The sequence below is a fragment of the Pteronotus mesoamericanus genome, unplaced genomic scaffold (assembly GCF_021234165.1).
Source record: "Pteronotus mesoamericanus isolate MK-2021 breed Mesoamerican mustached bat unplaced genomic scaffold, CSHL_Meso_final contig_347, whole genome shotgun sequence".
NCBI classification, from domain to species: domain Eukaryota; kingdom Metazoa; phylum Chordata; class Mammalia; order Chiroptera; family Mormoopidae; genus Pteronotus; species Pteronotus mesoamericanus.
This window is the reverse complement of record NW_026555137.1, coordinates 5,872,231-5,893,387: the sequence shown is the minus strand read 5'-3', so window position 1 is coordinate 5,893,387 and position 21,157 is coordinate 5,872,231. Positions and strand designations below refer to the sequence as shown.

The 21,157-nt window shown below is 45.7% G+C and overlaps 1 protein-coding gene across 1 annotated transcript in view; it reads left to right on the top strand.

The window, feature by feature from the left end:
* Nucleotides 1-21,157, top strand: part of USH2A (usherin) — a 474,416-nt gene that overhangs the window by 407,520 nt on the left and 45,739 nt on the right. Inside the window, 1 exon segment of the mRNA XM_054576584.1 lies at nt 5,700-6,054. Coding sequence (XP_054432559.1) covers nt 5,700-6,054 — 355 coding nt within the window.

Below are 21,157 nucleotides of genomic sequence, written 5' to 3'. Positions count from 1 at the left end.
GAGTAATATGAAACAGAATGTGTTACTGCCTAGCGGACTCAAAAGCAATAAACCTTCCTCCAATGTGACACAATCACTTCACAATCATAATTGTAGCCTGTTTGATACCTCCGAGTACAGGAGAAGGGCACTGACTGACATAGATACATTTTGTTTTTTATTTAAAGTGAAATGAAAATGGTGCACTGGGGCTCCAGATACAATCATTATATTCACCTCCATAGGCATGAATCACTTGGCAGTTATTTCGGCTGAAGTTTAAATGTGCTTAGACAACAACAATATCAAATTTTTCTTAGATAGCTGCAAAAAAAATCAGAAATTTGTAAGGACAGAAATGGAATGTAGACAGAGAGTTCTTTTTCATTCCGGGACTACGTGGAGCCCCTTCCATAGTTATGGCCTCAGCCTGCAGTATTTCTGGGGAGGAGATGGCATGTAATTTCTGCTTCCTCATTCGCCTCTTCTTTCTTCCGTCACCACCGAAGGGAGCACACTTAGCTCAAACCAAAGACGGGGCTTGGCCTATGCTGATATTTTCATTAAATTGCAGGAAGCCAGCACGCCAGTCCCATTTTGAAAATGATCGTCACTCTGTTCTCTGTTGTGCCCGCCCCCAAATGAACTCTCCTCAGTAATTCCCTTCTGTTGTTAATGATATCATCCTATTAAAAAGTATCTGTCCCAATAAAGAGATGAGATGTCTGTGACTTTAAAAAAAAAAAAAAAGCAGTAACATAGTATGGACAAGACTATTAATGTGATTGCTTCCATTAGTTTACCTGTTAATTTGATGTAGACGTAGAAGCCCCCCCACTTATCCAAGGGGGATGTTTCAAGGCCCCCCATGGATCTCTGAACCCACAGATAGTCCCAAACCCTAGAGTTAATAATTCTTTCCTATACATACATATCTGTGATAAAGATTCATTTATAAATTTGGCCCAGTAAGAGATTACCAATAATAATAAAACAGAGCAATGACAATATACTGTAATAGAAGTTACATGAATGTGGCCTTGCTCAGTCTCCCTCTTAAAATACCTCACTGTTTGGCGCTCACCTTTTTCCCCTAAAGGAAGTGCTTGAAGGCTGCTCCTTGGCTGTGCGAGTTGCCAGCATCCCCACCCTTGCACTTTGGGGTCATTAGTGAGTAAAACAAGGGCGACTTGGACACAAGCGCAGCAGTCCGTCTGAAACCCGGAAGGCTACCGAGGGGCCGGCGGGCTGCGGCGGGCCCTCGGGACTGCGGGAGCACCCGCCTCCAGGGCGGTGCAGCGCGGGGCAGCGTAAGGTTTCATCCCTCTACTCAGAGCAGCACGCACCTCAAAAGGTGGGGGTGTGTTTTCCCTGGAATTCTCCATTTAATATTTTTGGACCACCCTTGACCTCAGGTGCATGGGAAGTGAAACCCCAGAGAACAGGGACTGCTGTATTTTTGGGGGGCTGCTTTGTTGATCATGTATGAGTTAAAAAGGAGATGATAGCCTGTAACTGGGATAACACTTAGGCTAATGTTTTGCAGCCTGTTCCCTGACAGGGTACAGACAGGGCCATCTTGGGCATTTGCTTTCTCTTCATAGTGTGTTTGGTTTGTATGATGAAGGTTGCTCGGTATTCACCCTTTATCTTATGTCTGTAATCGTGTAAGTGGGAAAAACCCATCTGCAAAGCCTGGCTTCCACCTATGGAGTCAGCCGCTCCCTTAGAGGCCTGTGGAAACCAGCGCCGTCCGGGCACACAGGAGCACTCACGTAAACACACAGGCACTGCGAGGCCCGCACGTTCGCGCGGCTCCCTTTATTGCGGTAGCTGCTTTACGTCCGTGGTCTGGAACCAAACCCGCAGTATCTCCTAGGTATGCCTGTAAATCCCTGCAGTTTAAATGGATTAACACTTCACATTTTTGGAAAATCTTTGAAGTTTCTTCCCGCAACGCCAGAGCATCCACTCACTCCGTAACGCCGCATGATTCAGCTGTCACGGAGCACTTTGTAAACCCCCGGTGGCCCCCTTACCCCCGCTCAGGGCCTGCGCGCATTCCCACGTGGACCGCCGAGGCGGCCTCTGCACTGTGTGACCGCCTGCTGTTGAACGCAGCCTTCACACAGCTGCTGAGTTCGTCTTTCTAAGTACCGCTCGGGAACTTCATCTCTGGTAACTGGTTTGTAGCATGTCTTACATTTACCCAGTGGTTTTCATGTGCATTATTTGATTTAATTCTTACAGAGATTCTGAGAGAGTATACACCGTAAGCTTATGAAGTCCAGTTTACAAAGTGACATAGAAACCAGAGAGCACAGGTGAGCCTGCCCAAGGTCGTTTAATGACGTGGCAGGGCTGGAGCCTGGAGCCTGTCTGCTCTGACCGCAGACGTGATGTTTCTGGCTACCTGTTTAAATTGGGGGTCTTTTTAATGTTGTTCTTGAGGTGACAGTGGCAGTTTGGTAATCTTAAATTGGTACGGGAAGTGCATTTAGTTACAGGGTGGTGGTAGAATTGCTTTTGGAGAGCAGCACAGGGCGCTGCAGGCGCGGGGCGGTGGGGTGGGGGCGCCTGGAACGGTTCTGCGCAGGGAGCCGGCAGAGGCCTGTGCGCCTCTTCAGCTAAATGGCGCTCGGTTGTACTACTTAGCGTTGTTTTCTTTTCAGTGTTAAGCAAGATTTAATTAACTCTAGTTGGAAAGTGTGTAACTGAGGCTCACTTACACGTAGAACCACCATCGGCTCTTCCGAGAGATCTTAAAACACGATTTCCATCGACACAGACTGTTCAGAAGGAAACACTGCCAGTTGAATGAATAATTAGCTTACATTTTAAATAAGTAAGGAATAATTGTGGTCTATTCAACCTCTTCTGTTCAGAGTTTATTCAGACATGAAGATATTCTGTTTTTTAACCCCACAGATAAAATATTTTCCTCACCATAATATTAATTTATTAAGTATTCGATAGTGATAGGAATTACTTAACCAGGCAGCATTCTTTCATTGTATTGGTGAATAAAAATCGAAGCTAACATCATGCTCAATCTTTTTCATAATGTGGTTTTTTTTTCCCTTTTTTTTTTTTTTTAATCTTCACTCAAAGACATGCTTAGTTGATTTTAGAGAAAGGGGAAGGAGGAAGAGAGAGAGGGAGAGAAGCACCAGTGTAAGAGAGAAACATGGATCAGTTGCCTCTCACCATGTTCCATGACCAGGGAGAGAACCTGCAGCCCCGGTACTTGCCCTGACCAGGAATCAAACCCATGACCTTTCAGTTACAGGACAACACTCCAACCAACTGAACCACACCAGCCAGAGCATAGATTTTTAAAATTCACACTTTCAGGCAATTTTTTTAAGCAATGTCAGTTTTGTGACAACCCTGACTACACCTCCGTGTGGGAATGCATGAGAGTTTAATAAAAAAAAAGTAATTAAATTGTCATGGGAAGATGGAAGTCAGACAACGGAAAAATGTCCTTTCCCCATAGAAGATCGTATGTTAGTTTGCTGTATTATGTTCCTAGCAAACACCTTTGAAAAAGCTCAACGAGAGGTGATGTTGGCTGTGAGCCTTGTGGTCCTCATTAGAACGGATCCCTCCTAATGGCACACCTGGTACCTGGGATCTGCCGCAAGTACAAAGGCCAAACCCTGCGAACTGCACAGAGTGCGGAGTCTGGCCCGGGCAAGGCAGCGAGCATAATGAGGCGGGTTGCCGAACAGTAATGGCAGGTCACTGAGAGGCGTCTAGGAAGCCTCTGCTGCCTCCAGCAGGAAGCTTGTCATTGCCCATACTTAGGTCACAGTGATTTATCAACCTGAGGATCATCGAATTCCCAAAGCCAACGATTGTAAATAGCCCTCCTTTTTCTGTGAAAGGTACTGCCATTGACTTTGTCTTAATAACCCCTTCTGTTTGGATGGTTAATCTGATATGGCAGTATGTGAACATGTCAGTATATGAAGGGTATGTTAATTAAGTTCTCCTAATGGCCCAAACGTACTGATTTACTCACCAGTCTCTTCTCCATGAGAGAGCAAGTTGAAGAAAGGGAGGGTCATGTGTTGGGTACATTCCTCCCTGACCTAGAATACTCCCCAGAAAGGAAAAAAGAGCTGATAGACATGAGGCAAAAATGAAGAATAGCCACAAGATTATATGTCATTTATCTGGGGGAAAAAAAATTATTGAACTCTAACTGGGCTCTAAAGCAGGGGATACAGAAATAAACGAACCACCCGTCCTCAGGTACGCCCCCTTCTGGCCAGGCCTGCATTACATTTGGGTGAGCAAAGAACTGTGGGAGCGAAGTTATCAGATCCTGGGGGCGGTCCCAACGCCTGACAGTTCCATTTCTCTTGCTTAGATGTTTAACGCTCTCTATATTGGGTACCCTTTAAAAGAGTGTTCTTGGGCTCTGCATTTGATATCAGTAAATCTAAAAATGGAACCAAACATTCCCAGGCAGTTGAAAGAATTTTTGTTTTTTGAGCCTTGTCTGCATTTTATGAGGTTTTGGAGAGGATGTCTAAAAGGAATTTGATGTTTGCCCTTTAAAGACCTCTAAAGCAAATTCTTATCATATGATTGATCATGCTATTTTCATTAATTTGCATTTCACTTTATTTCTCTACTCACCATGAGCTCCATTGGATAAGAAGTTCATCTTTATACATCTCTGCTCTTGGTACACGGTCCAGTGTAGAATAAAGTGTTCAACAGAAGGTTGGTTGATGAATAAAAAAAAACAAAACACTGGCCCTTACTTTGAAGGGGTGTGGTTTAATTCAGGAGAAAACGCATCTGAAGGGAAATGAGTAACACGCAGGTAGTGTTTGAGGACATCCTGGAAACCAAGGTGAACCGGCATCGCGGAGGGTGAAAGGGGGTGAGCGCTGTGGCCTCCCACGAGGCGCCGCCTCTGCTGCTGGCCTGGGCGTCTTCCCACGAGACCTTGTGGCGCAGGAGGAGAAGGGCCAGCCTGGCAGCGCACATGCTTGCACGTCTCTACCGCTGCCGTATCTGCGAATGCCCCGCTGGCCAAAGAGAGTCTCATGGCCACTCTCAGAGTGATTGTAGGAGCCGGTCAGCAAAAGACACCGATACAGGGAGATGGAAACCATGGGGACACTAATTGCAATCTGCCCACCACTGGAGGGAAAGGGCTCCCGGGAGCACCAGCCTCTGCCAGTTCTGTGTGGTGCGGTTCCAGCTGTGCAAACGGAAAACCCCAGAGTAACTGCGCGCGCACACACTCACACTCGCACTCACAGACAAAGGTTGGCAAACAGCCAAATAAGCGCCAGTGGTACTACATATGTGCCTCTGTAGTTTTTTATTTTTAATTTTAAATATTTTGATGTTTAACTTTTTATGTATTGCACATGTAGTTTTTTAAAGAAAAATGTCTGAAAGTTAATACAAGAAGGTGTGATAATGGACAATCTCTGGCTTTTTAAGATTAGCCAAATATGTGCGTGTATATATAAAACTATAATTATAAATGTATATACTCACACTGCATTTTTAAAAAGCTACTTGATCAGGCCCCTGGTGTGCTCCTCCACCTGGTCTCCATCACGGCCCCAGGAAGAGACTGTAGGGAAGTTGAGGTGGTGACAAAACCTCAGAAGCCATTCCTTGCTCTGTCTGCACACCTGGGTTTGACTGTGCGGCTGTCCCTGACCCCCTTCTTGGTTTCCTTCCAGGCGTCCCGCGGGCATTGACGAGGCGGCCCTGGTGTTTGTCTGGTCAGAGGGAGCCCTTGAATTTACTGATGCCGCTGCCGCTCTGAGGCCCTTCACACTCTACGAGTATCAGGTCAGAGCGCGGAACTCCAGGGGCTCCGTGGAGAGTCTGTGGTCCTCGGTGCACACACTTGAAGCCCCACCCCAGCATCTGCCAGCGCCCTGGGCTCAAGCCACCAGTGCTCACTCAGTTCTGCTGAACTGGACGAAGCCAGGCTCCCCCAATGGCGTCATCTCCCAGTACCATGTGGTCTACGAAGAGAGGCCAGACGACCCAACACTGAGCGTCTCTACCGTGCATGCTTTCACAGTGATGGTGAGTGCGGAGGAAAAGCAACCGGCTCTAAGGTTAGCGGGTTAGCGGGTTGAAATCCATTGTTTATCCACCTTGTTATTCTTCACTTAGAGGTTAGATATATGAAAATCATTCACACATGAAAAGACGCAATGTGATCATAGGAATAAGATTCTAAACTGAGTAGAGAGGGTGCTGGAAACCAGTTTGCAGGCCACAACTAATTCGTCTTGCCTCCAGCAAATACGTGAACCTCTCCCCACCTGATTCCTAAGCCCGTTCAATGGGGATAGTAAAGGTGTTTCTCTATATTTCATGGAGATGAGGCTCAGATAAAATTAGAGATTTAATTTTTGTTTTCTTGAAGAGCCAATTATTTCACATATTTACATTTGTATAGGTATATTGGTATACATAGATATAGGGATTATGTGAATGAAACAGTATAGATAGATTTAGAAATAGATACCTTTAGATAGATACAGATATGTGATATGATTGGCTCTATGAGGATGAAAATTAAATTTGTAGATATATCTATCTAGATGTGTAAACATGCCATGTTTTGTCACTGGACTTATGTTTAATTTTTCCATATGACTAAAAAATAAGCAACCTGTGACTGAAAGCGTACTATTTAAACAATCATTATTTCAGAATCGGTACTTTTTATTTGGCATTTAGTTATCTTTATATTTCAGGGTCTTTCATGTTACATCTTCTAAATCCTTCATTACAAGCATTAGAAGCAGTTTTCCTAAATATAGATATGTGATCTATGGGCAAATATGTTACTTCTCACCACATCCTTGGAATTCATATTCTCCATTTCTCCCCTGAAAGTGAAAACTGAAATACGAAGTAAGAACACTTGACGAGCTTTCTGAGTGAGACCACTGAATTTAAAATGCATTTTATCGAAGGCACCAATAATGCAGTGATTGAACCTCAGATCTTCTAAGAGATGTGTTTCAAGGGCTATGAGCCCAAGTGCCGAATCTCCCAGAACAGGTCTGTCGGAGTTCCCCTGCGAAAGGGTCTCTAAGTCACCCCGTTCAGCCGGTTCCATTTTACAACACAAGACTTAAGAACCCAGTGGATTCAGGGAGGCCTGTGGCTCCAAGCTGTAAGCCTCCTGGGGCGCTTTGTCCACAGGCCCCAACACAGTGTCTATTCCGACAGCCCCACCCGTATTGTGAAATCCTTCATTGATCCTTGCAGTCCAAAGAGGATAGCCAGAGTAACGAAGACCCTGTAACACTTCAGCATACTGTCTTTGAATGTAAAAGCGCGCGCGCATGTGTGTGTGTTCAGAGGGGCCCCCCAAATCTGGACTTTGGCCCGGAGAATCCTAAGAGAAGGCTTCCTTAGGTCCATCAGGACAGGCCCCATCTGACCTCAGTCTGTGAGCGCTCAAGGACACCTTCCACAGAACGGTCAGGGCTGCCTCCAGGCATTCCGGTCACTAGGTCAGCCCCACGGCCGGAGGCCTTCGTGGGCCGGCATCTTTAAGAGAAGTAACCAGAAACACGATTGTCTTTGAGGTTCCCTCGTTTGTACGATCCATTCCCAAGAGAGTATGTGCATTAAAAAGTATCTAAAGAAGGAAGCTCTACCACTTAACTCCAATTCCTCGCCCTCAGAGAAGTGCCTTCCCTTTTCCCAGGCAGTTTCCTCCTCCCCTAATTTAAGTCCATCTCTTCCTGCTCCGAACAGCAGGGCTTTTCTATTTATACTAGTGCGATGGATCTTCTGGGTCAAGAGCCGATTATTGACGAGGCAGTCCACTTCGGCAAATAGTCATTGAGTATATACTCAATATGCCAATTCTCAGTCCTGCCCTCAAGTATATTTATGAAGCCTCTCAGGAGACCAGGCCCTCAGGCAGAGAGGAGGCGGGGCAAGGCGCGTAATCAGTTGGAGGTGCAGATGGTGACCGCCGGGCATTTCGGGTTAAGCCTCTTTGCTTCGCAGTTCCTGTGGCTCAGGGTTCCATGAATCCCTTTTAAATCTTTCTCAGGGCGCCTTCCTGGACGTACTTACTCTTTCTCTCACTCCTGTACCAGCTAAACATCTTCCCTGTCTCCTTCCATGGCTGCACCTGCCCTAGGAAACCTTTCAGGTTTTCGTCTCATAGCCGGCTGTGGCTGAAATTCTCCAAAGCAAAGAACTATATTGTCAATTTGTGCGACACAGAATCCATCCTCACAGTGGCCAGGATTCCAGTTCAGTCCCCAGACTCCCAAGAGGTATCACTGATTCCCCTCATGCAGTCTCGTTTATTGGGATCCCATCCCTGCCCGAGGGGCCAGCAGTATGTTGCCGGTAGCATAGTGCCCTCACTAGCTTGTTCCAGAGTCCCCCCAGAGTTGTTTGCAGACAGGTGGGTGTTGCGGGGAGAGCCACATCAAACAGGTGCAGTGGATGCATGCATCCTCCAAAAGCGGCAGTGGATGGAGAACCGGTGGGGGGGCCTCCGTTGCGGGGAGGCATATGCGTTGGCAGGAGCCGCCGCAGCAGGGTCGGCAGGAGAGAACTGGCAAGAATGTGGGGTTGAATGTGTCACCAGCTTCCCTCCCAACCTCCTGAAGTTTCGCCGCCTTTTGGGCCTAAGTAGGTCCTTTTAAGGGAAAGAGAGAGAAAGACAGCTAGATGCTTAGGTCCCTTGGGACCCCTGCCCACGCCTTCTGAAAGCGAGCTTTAGGTAGAAGCCCTCCGGCTCCCTTCCCCGTCAGCCCGGTGATGGATCGAGTGGTGTCAGAAGCTGCCTTTAGCCTCGCTTGGCACCTGCGAGCTCCACGGCGGTGTTCTCGGGGGGCACTGCTGGCGAGCTGGGCTGCCCTGCTGCCACCGTTCCGACGGGTTTGCTTTTCCTCCCTGGCACCTGCCTTTGTACTGGCAGCAACAACTTGGGGTTTAAAAGCAACAGCAGTTTACCTGTCAGGCTGCACTCTAAGTAGATCCTGCCCCCGCACCAGGTTATGCAACACAAAGCCCACGTCGCACATTTGCCCAGTACCCTGAAAGGCAGACGGTGCTTCACCCTGCGGGCGGGGCCAGGCCTGCAGTGCTGAGGGGCCCGCAGACTCTGTGGGTCACTGAAGGTTGGCTTCCGGCCTGGACATAGAGTCCAGAACTACAGACTGGAGCCTCCAGATTCTGGCCGCCAACCTGCCTTGCCCAATGTCAAGGAGGAGGTGTTCCAGATTTCCTCATGGGATCACCTCAGATTTCTTCACCATGAAGGAGGTATGTGGGGGGAGGGCCGGAATTAGATACTTCGGCATTGCCACATTATGGAGAGTTTGGAAGTAAACTGATACATTCATTTTTTAATTCCACCTCCATGTTGGCTTAGTATAAAGTAAAATAGTGTTGCTCTTTACACATGATCTTAAATTAATTGGAGCTCTTAAAATCTGATGGTTCTTAGTCTTTTCTCCCCAGATCCACTTATAAGAAAAAACAAATGTTCTGAGAGATCTAGTTATCTAAAAAGACTATCTTTCCAAAATGAAGATAAAATGGTAAGAGAAACAGTTAGTTACCTTGCATTTCTTTATCAATTCTATAAATTGAGACTTTTCATATTTTATAATATGAGATAACTATATCATTCACTCTTTTATATAAAAAATATGAAATACGGGTGGGTAATTGTCACACTAAACAATGAATGTTGGCACAACCCTTTTTTATTGTTGTGATGTATTTGGTTGCACATTAACATCACACTTACTAGATTTACATTATCTTTATCCCCTTTTTTTTCTAATAAGCCCCTGTCAATTACAAATATATATTGGGATTCTCCTTTTAGCTCAATATTATTGGGGACCGCGAAGAACTAGACCCATGTAAGTCGCCGTAAACATCACGTGGCGGCTTCTTTGAAAGAACTTTATTTTTCTTCAACCCCTTTATTCCCACAAGCGTCATCAGGCCGCTCCTGCTCACTCATCAATAATCTTTACAGCAGGTCCCAGGGTTTTCCAGTCACTGTCAGTGACAGCCACCAGCCCAGTCTTAGTAATCAGGACCCATGCCAGGTGTTTAAAAAAATAATCCAGTCTGAAGCCTGACTGGTGTAAAAGGATGTATGGTGTGGAAGTCAGGGCATGCTTGCTTTTCTCCCTCCTCTTCTCCTGTGGGTTTCCCCAGGATTGGGGCAGAAAATACAGAATTAGACATGGAGGAGCAGAGCCTCACTCATTAATATTGTTCTAATCCATCCATCGCTGCTTCTGGTGGGGCAGGAGCCTCGTGGGATTTTCTCTGTGGGTCACGCCAAGGTCCCCAGGGGACAGTCCATGCTTCCTGGTCCCCGATGCAGTTGGTACACCCCTGGCCAACTCCTTGCGCCCCAGACGTCCACCCCACAACCTCCTTTACTTCGGGCACCTCTCTTCTGAGCCGCCAGCCAACATCAGGTTCTGCCGTGTCGACAGGACTCACTCCTCCTGCAGCATCTGCTATAAACCTGGTCGATCAAACGAGGAAAGTGCAGCCCGCCCGGCAGCCACTGCTGTGCTTGACCCACCGCACCGGCTAAGGCCCAGCGGCCTCACAGCCTCAGAGTTCGTTGGGCAAGAAGCAAGCGCCTGCTGCTGTGTTAGGCCAGGTCGCCAAATCCCGGGGTCTCCCAGCAATCGCAGAAGACCCTTCCTCTCCCTAGTGGCTGGATCAGAATCGCTCTGTGAGTCTCCTCATCTCAGCAGCAGGCCTCTCGAGTGGAGCAGGATACCTGTCTCACCTTCCACGCAGACATCCCCAGTTTCTTCATGCTGTTCTCCTGGGTCTCCCTCACAGGCCCTTGAGAGAGGAATTGGGGTACATTTCCCCTGCAAATGGTAAGAAGGTAACCTGGAGAAGCTTCTCTCCTGAATTCCCTTCTTGGACTTACTTTCCATGACCCTGGATCTTATATAGGTGGTCTTAGGACTCTGAAAGGCAGATTCTTTCTTTCAAGCCCTGCAGAGAAATGTCTAGCAGCTTGAGTAGAGACACATAGCCCCTGTTTCTCTGAGCTATACTCATTGTTCCCCAGAACATCCTGTTATATCACTCAGTGTCCCATCACCTCCCTGGTTGCTCAAGCCTTGAGTACCCCCTTTCCTTAGTTCCAAATCCAGTCCTTCCCTAAGTCCTATCGATTCTACTTTGGAGGTATTGATCTTGAATCCTTCTGCTTGTAGGCCACCTTGGGACTTTCACACACGTTTCCTTCTTCCCAAGTGATCATGACCTTACCCTTCGGATGTCTTTCTTCTTAATCATTGAGTCTGAACTAAGATGCTACTCATCTCACAAGGCTGTTGCTAGGACTAAATAAAGTAGTGCTCATGTCAATGGCAATATAAATAGGCTGTAAGACTTCAGAAGTTTTACTATTTGGATTAACAGAAGCTGAAAGAAATGAGAAAATACAGAGAAAGTTCTTGGTTTTTGCAAGGCAGCTGTATGTACTAATTTGGTCGGGAATGAAACACCTTGCATTTTATATGTTTTAAGCCCTTCCTCATCTAGAAACAAAATTCAGAGCTTGCGAATTTAAATGCTTTCTGGTCTCAGACTGCTAATTCCCAGGTACTATCACAAATACCAGATTAGGTTCTGTCTGCTTTCTAAGTCGCCGGGAGCGAGCCTGTGCTTTTTGTCTCCCTGAGGTTTGGTTCTGCCCACCTCCCCTTTACCCTGCTTCCTGCCCCTCCAAGAGCCCTGCCTGGGCAGTGTCCGCTCAGATGTAGCTCTGTTGACCTGCGGGGACAGTCACAGGACCCCGCCCACTCCACGAGGTCTGGGATCACGTCAGCAGAACAGGAGGGTTATTGTTCGTGCGCGCGCGTCCACTCACACATTTCCCATATCAAACCGATCCAGCCCAATTGGCATCTACCGACTTCCCTTATGCCCAAGGACACACTCTCTCAGTACAGAGGGGCAGTCGGTGGCGAAACGGCCCTCCAACTCAGGTGTTATTTTTCCGGCCTTTAACTGAGTTATAAGGAAACCCTTCAGGACCCCCGAATCCCACAGAGCCTTGTCAAAACTACACGAAAGTCAAGTGAACTAGTCCACATGCTAACAGGGCCAGGCCATAAATTCAGAATATGTGCCACTGAGCAGAGACAGCATGCTGTGCACAGCAGCGAAGGGCAGAAGCTCATGTCACAGGTGGGAAGGAGCCACTACCTGAGACAAGATGGCTGCCCACACTGTGCCCTGTTCCAGCCAAGAGAGCGTAGCCTCCGCTCTGCAAGGGCTCATGGGTGAGGGGGAACCAGACACAGATGACCAATTTTTTTATGGTTCACAGCCGATCAAAGTGAAATTCAGCAGCTGTTCAGGACAAGTGACCACTGCAACGGCTGTAATATAACCTACTAAGTAGAGAGGGAATTGCATTAGAGCAAGAGGTTAGCTGTGATTATCGGCAGGTGAGTGCTTTATTGAAGTTGAAAGACCATTAACATTGATAGAGTAATTATTTCAACTTGAAAGTAATTACCTTGATGGGTGATAACTTCTCTAGTGTTCCCAGATTTGATTGGGCCAAACAATTGTGAGCTCCTGAAGCCTAGAAAAATATTACAACAATACTGCGATTTTTAAATTACTGAAACTGCTCCTGGAATATTTTAATTATACCGAACAGTGAAAAGATTTTGCCTCATGCCGGCTAGTGACCTCTCATTTAGAGAGAGGCATTTGCTTTTTAATCCAAATGCAATGACCCACACCCAACACCTGTGAATACATATGTGCTGGGTTTGCAAATGAACCTTTTTATCTCAATATACTTTTTAAGGTGAGACGTCTTGTTAGCGCTGTATCTGGGTGTTGCTAAGCTCAAACAGCAGGCATTGTTGATTATATCTATGAACTGGGAGGCCCCAGAATAGCAACTGTCTCCTGTCTTTGTGACAGACGATTTCAATTTATATAAATTAAATATTTCCGTAACAACATCACAAAAATGGAAAATTCTGGATGCCATGTGTCGTGCATCCCACATTTCAGATTTTATTCAGTCCTGCGGCTCACTGGTTGAAATGGCTTTCTTGCTTGAAGTTACACAGCTTCACTACAAACACATCATTGTCATGGTGTCGCCTGTGCATCCCCACTGGACATCAGCAAACGCAGTGAAAGCTGAAACCCTGGGCCCCTGCTTCTCCGGCACCTCACGCATATATGAAAACCGCGCGTTATTTGTGATTGAGGACCTAGACACATAGAATCAAATGCAGTGATCAAGACCAAGAAATACTGGGGGGCCCTTCCATTGATCAGTGTTTACCTAACGCTCTTTTGAGAATCTCCTGTGCCCAGAAGCTACAACGGATATGGAGGAGGAAGAAATAGTCTCTCCTCTCTGGGAGTGCTGGCGTTCTTAGAGCAAATATGGCAGGAGACAAATTACAGTGTAATAAGCGATTATTTAGCCATGCATAGGCATTGATTGTGCTCATAAATACTTAAAGGAACCTAAGAAGACCTTGACGCATGCCCCTGCTTCCTCACCCAGCCCTCGTCCGGCGGAACCGCAGACCACTGACTGAGTGAACACAGCGCCATGATTCTTAGTCACGCTGTCAGAAAAGACGGATGCGACATCCCCTTCAAGTTCCTGGGTGATTCCTTAGACCTTTCTATCATCTTGGCAGGGCCTGATCAGATGATCAGCCAATGAGTGACTATCTTTATGTCAACACTTCCCAGGAGTTTTTTCCTGATCAAAATCTCAGACTCATGAGGGCAGAACAGGTTCCCACCTGTTGTCCGAGAGCCAGGAAGGAATGTTTGAACAAACGGGTCGTGGTTTCCTCTGTCTCCCCAGCTCTGCTCTGAGCTCTTCTCCACAGTTGACCTCAGGAGGCCTTGCCTTCGGAAGGAATGAGAGGGTAGAAATCCCGGACAAGCCAAAGCAGATTTGCTAACGGGAAAGCAAAATGACCGGTCTGAATTTGGTAAAACAGTAAAGATTTGAGATGAAACCATTGGGCAAGTGATAAGAATTGGTGATTTGAATTGTAAATCCTTCCATTAAACCAGCCAAGGAGTGAAGGAATTGGACCAACGTGCCATCCCCTCAGAGTTCTTAGAACAGCGGGCTCGCCGCGCGTCATGTACGGTCGGGCTCGAGATTGTCGTAAGGAGCCCCTCAGGTACTCTGAATTTAAAATAAGCGTCATAACTCATTTTTAAACTTTTTATATGATATTCGGATTATTAAATATTCACATTACAAAATCAGAGTTTTAATCCATTCAAAAAAGGTCCATTGTCTACCTCTGAAAGATAATGCCCATGTCTAGATAGTAAAATTACAGAACATTTTTAACAGAGGTAAATGTTACTTTTTGACAAGACACAAGTAATGAATTTTATCATATAAGTTCCTGTTGGGTGATTATGATCCGGAGTTTTATTTTTGCTAAAGCAATTACTAGTGTCATGGCTGGATACCTGTGCCCATTAGTGGCTGGCTCTGTGTGTGTGTGTGTGTGTGTGTGTGTGTGTGTGTGCATGTGTGTGTGTGTGTTGGGGTGTTTTTTTTTTTTTTTAAGGATGGTTATTGATCTCTTGCTGAGCTGAGATTCAGGTTTTATGCCAGATAGCTTGATTAATGGGTTGGTTTCTGTAAGTGGACTGAATGGGGATAGAAAGCCCGGGCAGCCTGCTCTGCCAACCCCAAATCCGTCAAGATGCATCGCTCATTATGAAACAGTTATCAAGGATACATGAAAAATTAATTGGGCTCAGTTTGATTCTGAAAAGAATCGGCTTTCTACTTGGCGGGCCCCCCCCACCAACTCTTTCCAGATGTTGTGCGCCAGCCCCTGGAGGAACAGCAGAGGGAGATGTATTAATACATTGTATTGATTAGATCAAGACCCCTGACAGTTATTTGTAGAGATACCATCTGGCTGCTGTTCCAATTCCTTCACCAAAAACAGGACGTGACATGTTATTAATCTCAACTCTCTAAGTATAGACAGTTGCCTTTTCTGCTAAACTGCATTTTACCATTCCGTAGGAGACGGAGGCAGACCTGAAGGGTGCAGAAATTAAGGTTATTACACAAATTGAGCCATATGGTCCAAATATTTCAGCAAGAAAATTGCCCGGCAATAAAAATTGCTCCTGCCTTCCTAATGGTGTAAATTACAGTTTAACCATGGCTCTAATGATGTCCTTCTGCCGCGCTTAACTACTGTTACATGAAGGACATTGTTTTAAAAATATAAAAAACAAGTCAATGCCAGCAGCGTGTTTTACAATCTGTTAGTGTGTCATTAAGAACACTGTCAGAATTACATAAACATAATGGCAGGCAACCCAGCATACAAAAGAACGCGGACGGAAATAGAAAGTGCCTTGAAAACTCTCGTTTGTATCTCTGTAATGTCAAGAGCTCAGTCCCCTCTGGATGTTTTCCAGGGAGAACGGTCCTGTCCGGGCCTTTATTCTCATTCTTCTGTCCCCGTGTGCCTAAGTGCACATCTCGTCCCGGGGGCCGGGGGCGGGGCAGGGCTAACCCATTCTAGACCAAATGATAGAAGTCAGCCTTTTCTAGCATTTCTGTTGTTGGGGAAAAGGGGTAACACTCCATGACCCTCCTTAATAAGAGTGACGATGTAGTAGTGAAATGACAGTTTCCACCGACTTTCAGAAGAAACTAACCCGCTATTCGAGGCCCAATGTTGAGAGGAGGGTTACTCAAAACAAATTAGAAACTTTTGAACATGGCAGTAAAGGCCATTAATATTTGAGGAAGACTGTAACCCTGCCCATGTTTTTGCACCTATTATATCAAAACACCTTAACATTTAAAAAAAAAAATACCCTATAGGTCACAAGAATGCTATGTGTCATGGTCTAAAACCGTGCAGCCCCACCAACCTTGCCACCTGCCAAGAGGTTTGGGACACAGTTTACCTTAGAAGTCTGGAGAAAAGTTTATGGTAATTAAATAGGTATGAAATGGGAAGGAAAACCACTTTTAATTTCTAGTAAGATTCATCTTTAAGCGCTTTTTTCTTCTCCATGTCCCCAGAGGGGGAAAGCCTAGGATATGGTTTGCCCTTTAGACTTAAAAATAAATATGGGGGGAAGAACAGAAAACAAAAACAAATCTATTTGGTATTAACTCCTCATAGCCCAGAGGGCGGAGTAGCTGCTCTGTGTGGCCTGGAACATGTTCTGCCTGAAAAGCCCTCCCCGCGTGTCTGTCCCCATGGCTGATGGCCTCCCTTCCTTCCCGTCTTGATCACGTCACTTTCTGTCACTGTAGTGAGGCTTCACCTGGCCCACCTAGGGACGATTTCACATCCTACCCCCCCCCCCACCACATACATACTTCCTGTCACTCTTCTCTGCCTCTTCTGCTGCATATTTACATTACCCAGAAGTATACAGTTTTGCTTATTTGTCTTGTTCACTCCCTGTCTCCAGCCAGACTGTAAGCCCCCTGAGGGCAAGGATTTTTGCTCTCTATCGTCCTTTACTTCCAGAACCTAGAACAATGCCACTTTTCAACAGACATCTGTGTAATGACCAAATAATTTGATGAATTCATCAACTCTGTAGGGAACCAATGACTTGCATTTGGTTTCTTGTTCCCATTTAAACTGGAATCATGTTCTACTGGAATTTTTTCACATTGTTTGTTAATGCTGTATATTTAGTCTAAGAGATCTGTATGTTCACAGATAAATCAGTTTGAGGTTGAATCATTTATATGGTCCAATTTCAATCTCTAAGCAGTTATTTGCTAATAACTTTTGGCACTTCACACATGCCACCCCATTTCATCTTAATAACCACTCTGTAAAGTGAGTGTTATCTACAGTTTATTAGCGAGGAAACAGAAACGCAGAGAGGTAGCGTTACTTGCCCGTGGTCACGCAGCTCGGGGCAGAGCTGTGACTCAGCTTCAGGCCCTCCCACTGTGAAATCTGTTCTTTCTACTACTCAGGGTGGCCTCGTGGGCTCGCTGCCTAGAGGAAACAAGACATTATTTATACAGATCTTAAGTATCAATGAAAGCCACAAATGATAGCTCAATACAACAAAGTAAGAGAGGCCACATAGCTTGACATGATTAATTGTCTGATGCAAACATAAAAACAATGTATAAGGAATCCAAAGAATTAAAAGATCACCTAGACGGCAGAGTGCGGAGAAGACTTTGGGATTGCTTTGCCTTCAGCAAGGGTGGGATGCAAACAGAAGGCACAAAGTGAAACAGACGTTTCCTTATTCAGGCAAAGAAAGAAAAGCTTGGATTTCAAACATCTGATAGCAAATCTGCTTCAGGAGAAAGAGGGGGGTATTTTTTCAATCTATGCTCACTTACTGGGCTGACGTTAAAAATAGTTTAGTCTAAATAGTCCCATCAGACGCCTAGCAGAGCCATCCAGTGAGCTGGCTGGCAGCCTGGGTCTGGGGGTCCAGCAAACGTGAGCCAGGGATCAGCAAAGCCCCTTGCGTCCTGTGACCTGGGGAGGGGGGCCCTCCCTCAGAAGGGCAGGCCGCTCCCCACAGAGTGGCAAGAACAGGGAAATGACTCAGTAAATGGTGGTTATTATGATCTGAAATAGGTTGATGAAGAGAAAAATCAGTCAGTCTATCAAGACGTCTCTGTGGCAATGTGTTGACAGGGTCTTATTTGAAGAGACAAGTCCAGGATTATTTTTTTAAAGATAATTTTTTTCCTTTCCTTCTTTTCCCCTTCTTCCCTCTAACCCTTGCCCAAGAACATGGGCTACTTAACGAACGCTGTTAGTAACAGCATGGTCCTGTTTTGGCTGCTGACCTGAGAGCCCAGGTGGCCTAGCGGGGAGAGAAAAGCAAAGGCAGGCTGTTGGTTGGGAAGCTCATCCTGAGATGCCAGCTCGTTTGGAATACTCCATGAAGTCCACATATTCAGGCGATGCCTCACATAGGAGAGGACACGTCAGTAGGCAACTCGTGATGTCATCACTGGCTTTGTAACACTGCCTGGGGCCACCTCACCAGCACCCACAAATGGAGCGCTGACCCCAGCCAAGGTGATAATAACACACCTCCAGGTCCTGCCCTTGTGAGGTCGAAAGAGCCACTCAAAGAGCTAGCAGGAGGGAGGGCCCATCCCTCCCTCTCTCTGGACATTGCCCTGTGATTTCTCTCTACACCAGATCTATGTTGTCGTCTTACCTGTAATCTTGCGTAATTTCTGGTTTACAAGAAACTTAATACAGACCTAAAATTAGCTTTCTGTGCAGTGCACATTAAACTGTGTCTAATTTCCCTCTGTCGTGGCCCACCATGTTTGAGAAATACAATAATTAGCACCTTTGAGGTTGAGCCAAGTCAGGACCTCCGGAGGCCCAATCTCCTTGTCCTTTCTTCCCCAAAGTACCTGGTCATCATACCTCCCATGTTTCGGCATCTTTTCCTTCACAGAGCGATACTTATTTATTAGTGGAATATATGCTTATGATACCCAGAAATCAAACTTGCTAGGGACCTTGTGCATCCAGCCTGCTGTGGCTGGACGATCACATCTGTTAGAAATAAGTCACTTTAAAAAAATTATATTAGCCTCACAGACAGTCAAGAAAGAGCGAGGGGGAGGTAGGGGCGAACACGGCAAGGAAGCTCGATTCTACATCCGGTGAAATGGAGTGCAGTCAGCGTGTCACCATCGTGTTCCCATCGTGTTTAGACACCGCGTCTGTATTTCTCCTCTCTGAACCCAAGGTGGCCAATGAACAGTGTGGGCTACGTGTTCATTGCAAAGCAGGCAGGGTAAATTGAGTGGTTAGATTAGCCGATAAGAATTTTTAGCAAGGAATAGAATAAAAGATGATGCATGTGGAGAGACCAAAGAGAAAACCTTTGGGGAATTCTAGAAAAAATCTGGAGGAACGTTCCTCTTCAGTGTATCTGGAGTTTCAGTGGGAAGCAAGGGAATTTCACTGGGAAAATTCTCTTTGACAAGTTTTCCTCCTAAAGTACATTCTTTTTAATTCTTTCCTATGTATTTCTTTGGAGTTTCTATCCTTCCTAAAGTAGGAGGGCAGTTTAAATTTCATGCAGCGATTACTAGTTTCATTAGGATGTTTAACGGCCTCTTTTTCCAAGAAGCAGTCTCATTTGTAGCCTTTCTAGTCACCAAGCCACAGCCCAGGAAATAAGAAGCCTGTGACTTTAATCTTGTATGGTACGTACTCATTTTTCAGCTATGAAAGAACTTGAGAAAACATTATATAATGGTCTACCTATATAATTAAAATTCTATGAAAATATATGTATTAAACATTATTAGCTTATGCATTCTAATTTTGTGGCCGAAGATTATCTGCTTCTACAGATGTGACATTTCTCTCTATAAATCATGTTTTCTTTCCCCCTCTCTTATTGCAAAACGTACCTCAGAAGAATAAGCTGGAAGGCACTGAGGGTTGGAGGGGTTTCTAACTGATGCAACAGCTCATCCCTGTGACTAGAGAATCTGTAGTAGCTGATAGAGGCTTCCAAAAATAGCCAATTCTGAACTTTCAGCTTCACAGGTCCAAAAAAATAGCGTTGATCCTCTTTGTTTCCTAACTTTTGAATGACTAGGATTCTTGTTCAGAAGATTGAGGGTCTACGTCTGGCAGCATCTAAAGGGAACGGCTCGCTGGGCACACCTTTTAATGCCGAAGATGCCGTTTTACAAGTCAACATTTGTTGCAGGGCTGAGCGTTCCTGAAGGAAATGACTTCAGTCACAGTGCCCGTGGTCTCCTGAGTATTTTCACTTTTGAGCCCTTATGCTCTGAGCGTGTTCCGAAAGGTCCGACCCCTGTCTTTCCATGAGGAGAGTGCCCCCTGCTGGATGTGCCTCTATACCACATGTCACCGCTAAGACCCAGCAGCCCTCTATGCACTGACCAACTGAGCAGCTACGCTGCATCTCGGCAAAGGTGTTTGGAAAATCCTTGCCCCGTATTGTGCTGGAATGATTGCGAGTGTGGAAGCAGCCACGGTCCCCCTAGTTTCCTTTTTACTGCTGTATTACGGCCCCCTGTTGGGGGATACGTCTGAGCATTTCCCGTGTCCTACTTTGAAAATGCCCAGATGGTGCCTACGTGCTCTGGTTCGAATTGGGCAGCGCTCATCTTTCATGCCCTACAGTCTGCCTGGCTGTATCAGAGAGACGGGAGACGAGGAAAGCGCTTCCATTTTTCAGCTCCTCTTCATCTGTTTCTAGGCACTCACAGTGGGTGATGCACAGTCGGCAGGTGGCAGTCACCGTGATAACGGAGCACCGCCTCCTGGGGCTAGGGAGCGCCCCGTGTCCCCGTCGTACCCTCCCAGCACAGCCCCGTTGGCAGTAACTGATAACTCGCGATCTTGTAACTAACATGGGAAGGAGCGGCAGTGTAAATATTTTATACTTCACCCAAACCACCTATGTTTACACTGCTCGTCTTCACTCTAGGTTTAAGCTTAACACGGCATTTAAATCCAGTCATTCAATCTGAGCAGTAGTCAAAAGAATAAATATATGTAGCTGTGGAACTGGCTGAAATAGCCCAAGTGCATAGGTCTAGTATGATTTTTATGACGTGCGTATTTCATGGGGCTTTTGTCTTCGACTGTATCCCTCAGTACTGTCTGGGCGATGACCATTGGTCTCACGTTTGTCAAGAATAGTCAGCGCTTCCCACTGGGAAATTAGTCAAGAGGATGAGATTTTTTTTATAAATTATCTTTAAGCGTTTATCTTCCAAAAAGTGTTACTGGACTCTGTCCATTACAAGGCAATGACCTGAGCTACTTGTTTTTATTTTAGAAGTTTATTCATGACAAAGTAGCAATGGGATTTGATTTTATTTTTCAGAGAGGAAAATGCACTCTATTTTCATTCTTAATCATCGCTTTGCCGAAGGAAGGGTGTTGATAGGCCAGCTGTCTCCAAGCTGTTTGGAATGGGCAGCCCAATAAGTAACAACTCTTGGATCCTACAACCCCATAATATGTTTATTTACTTATTTATAAACTATAAAATATGTACTTGTGAAAAATTATTTACACTATAAAAAAAAAAAGGAATTGTAAAAGGCATAGATAGGGATAAATCATCCCTTCTT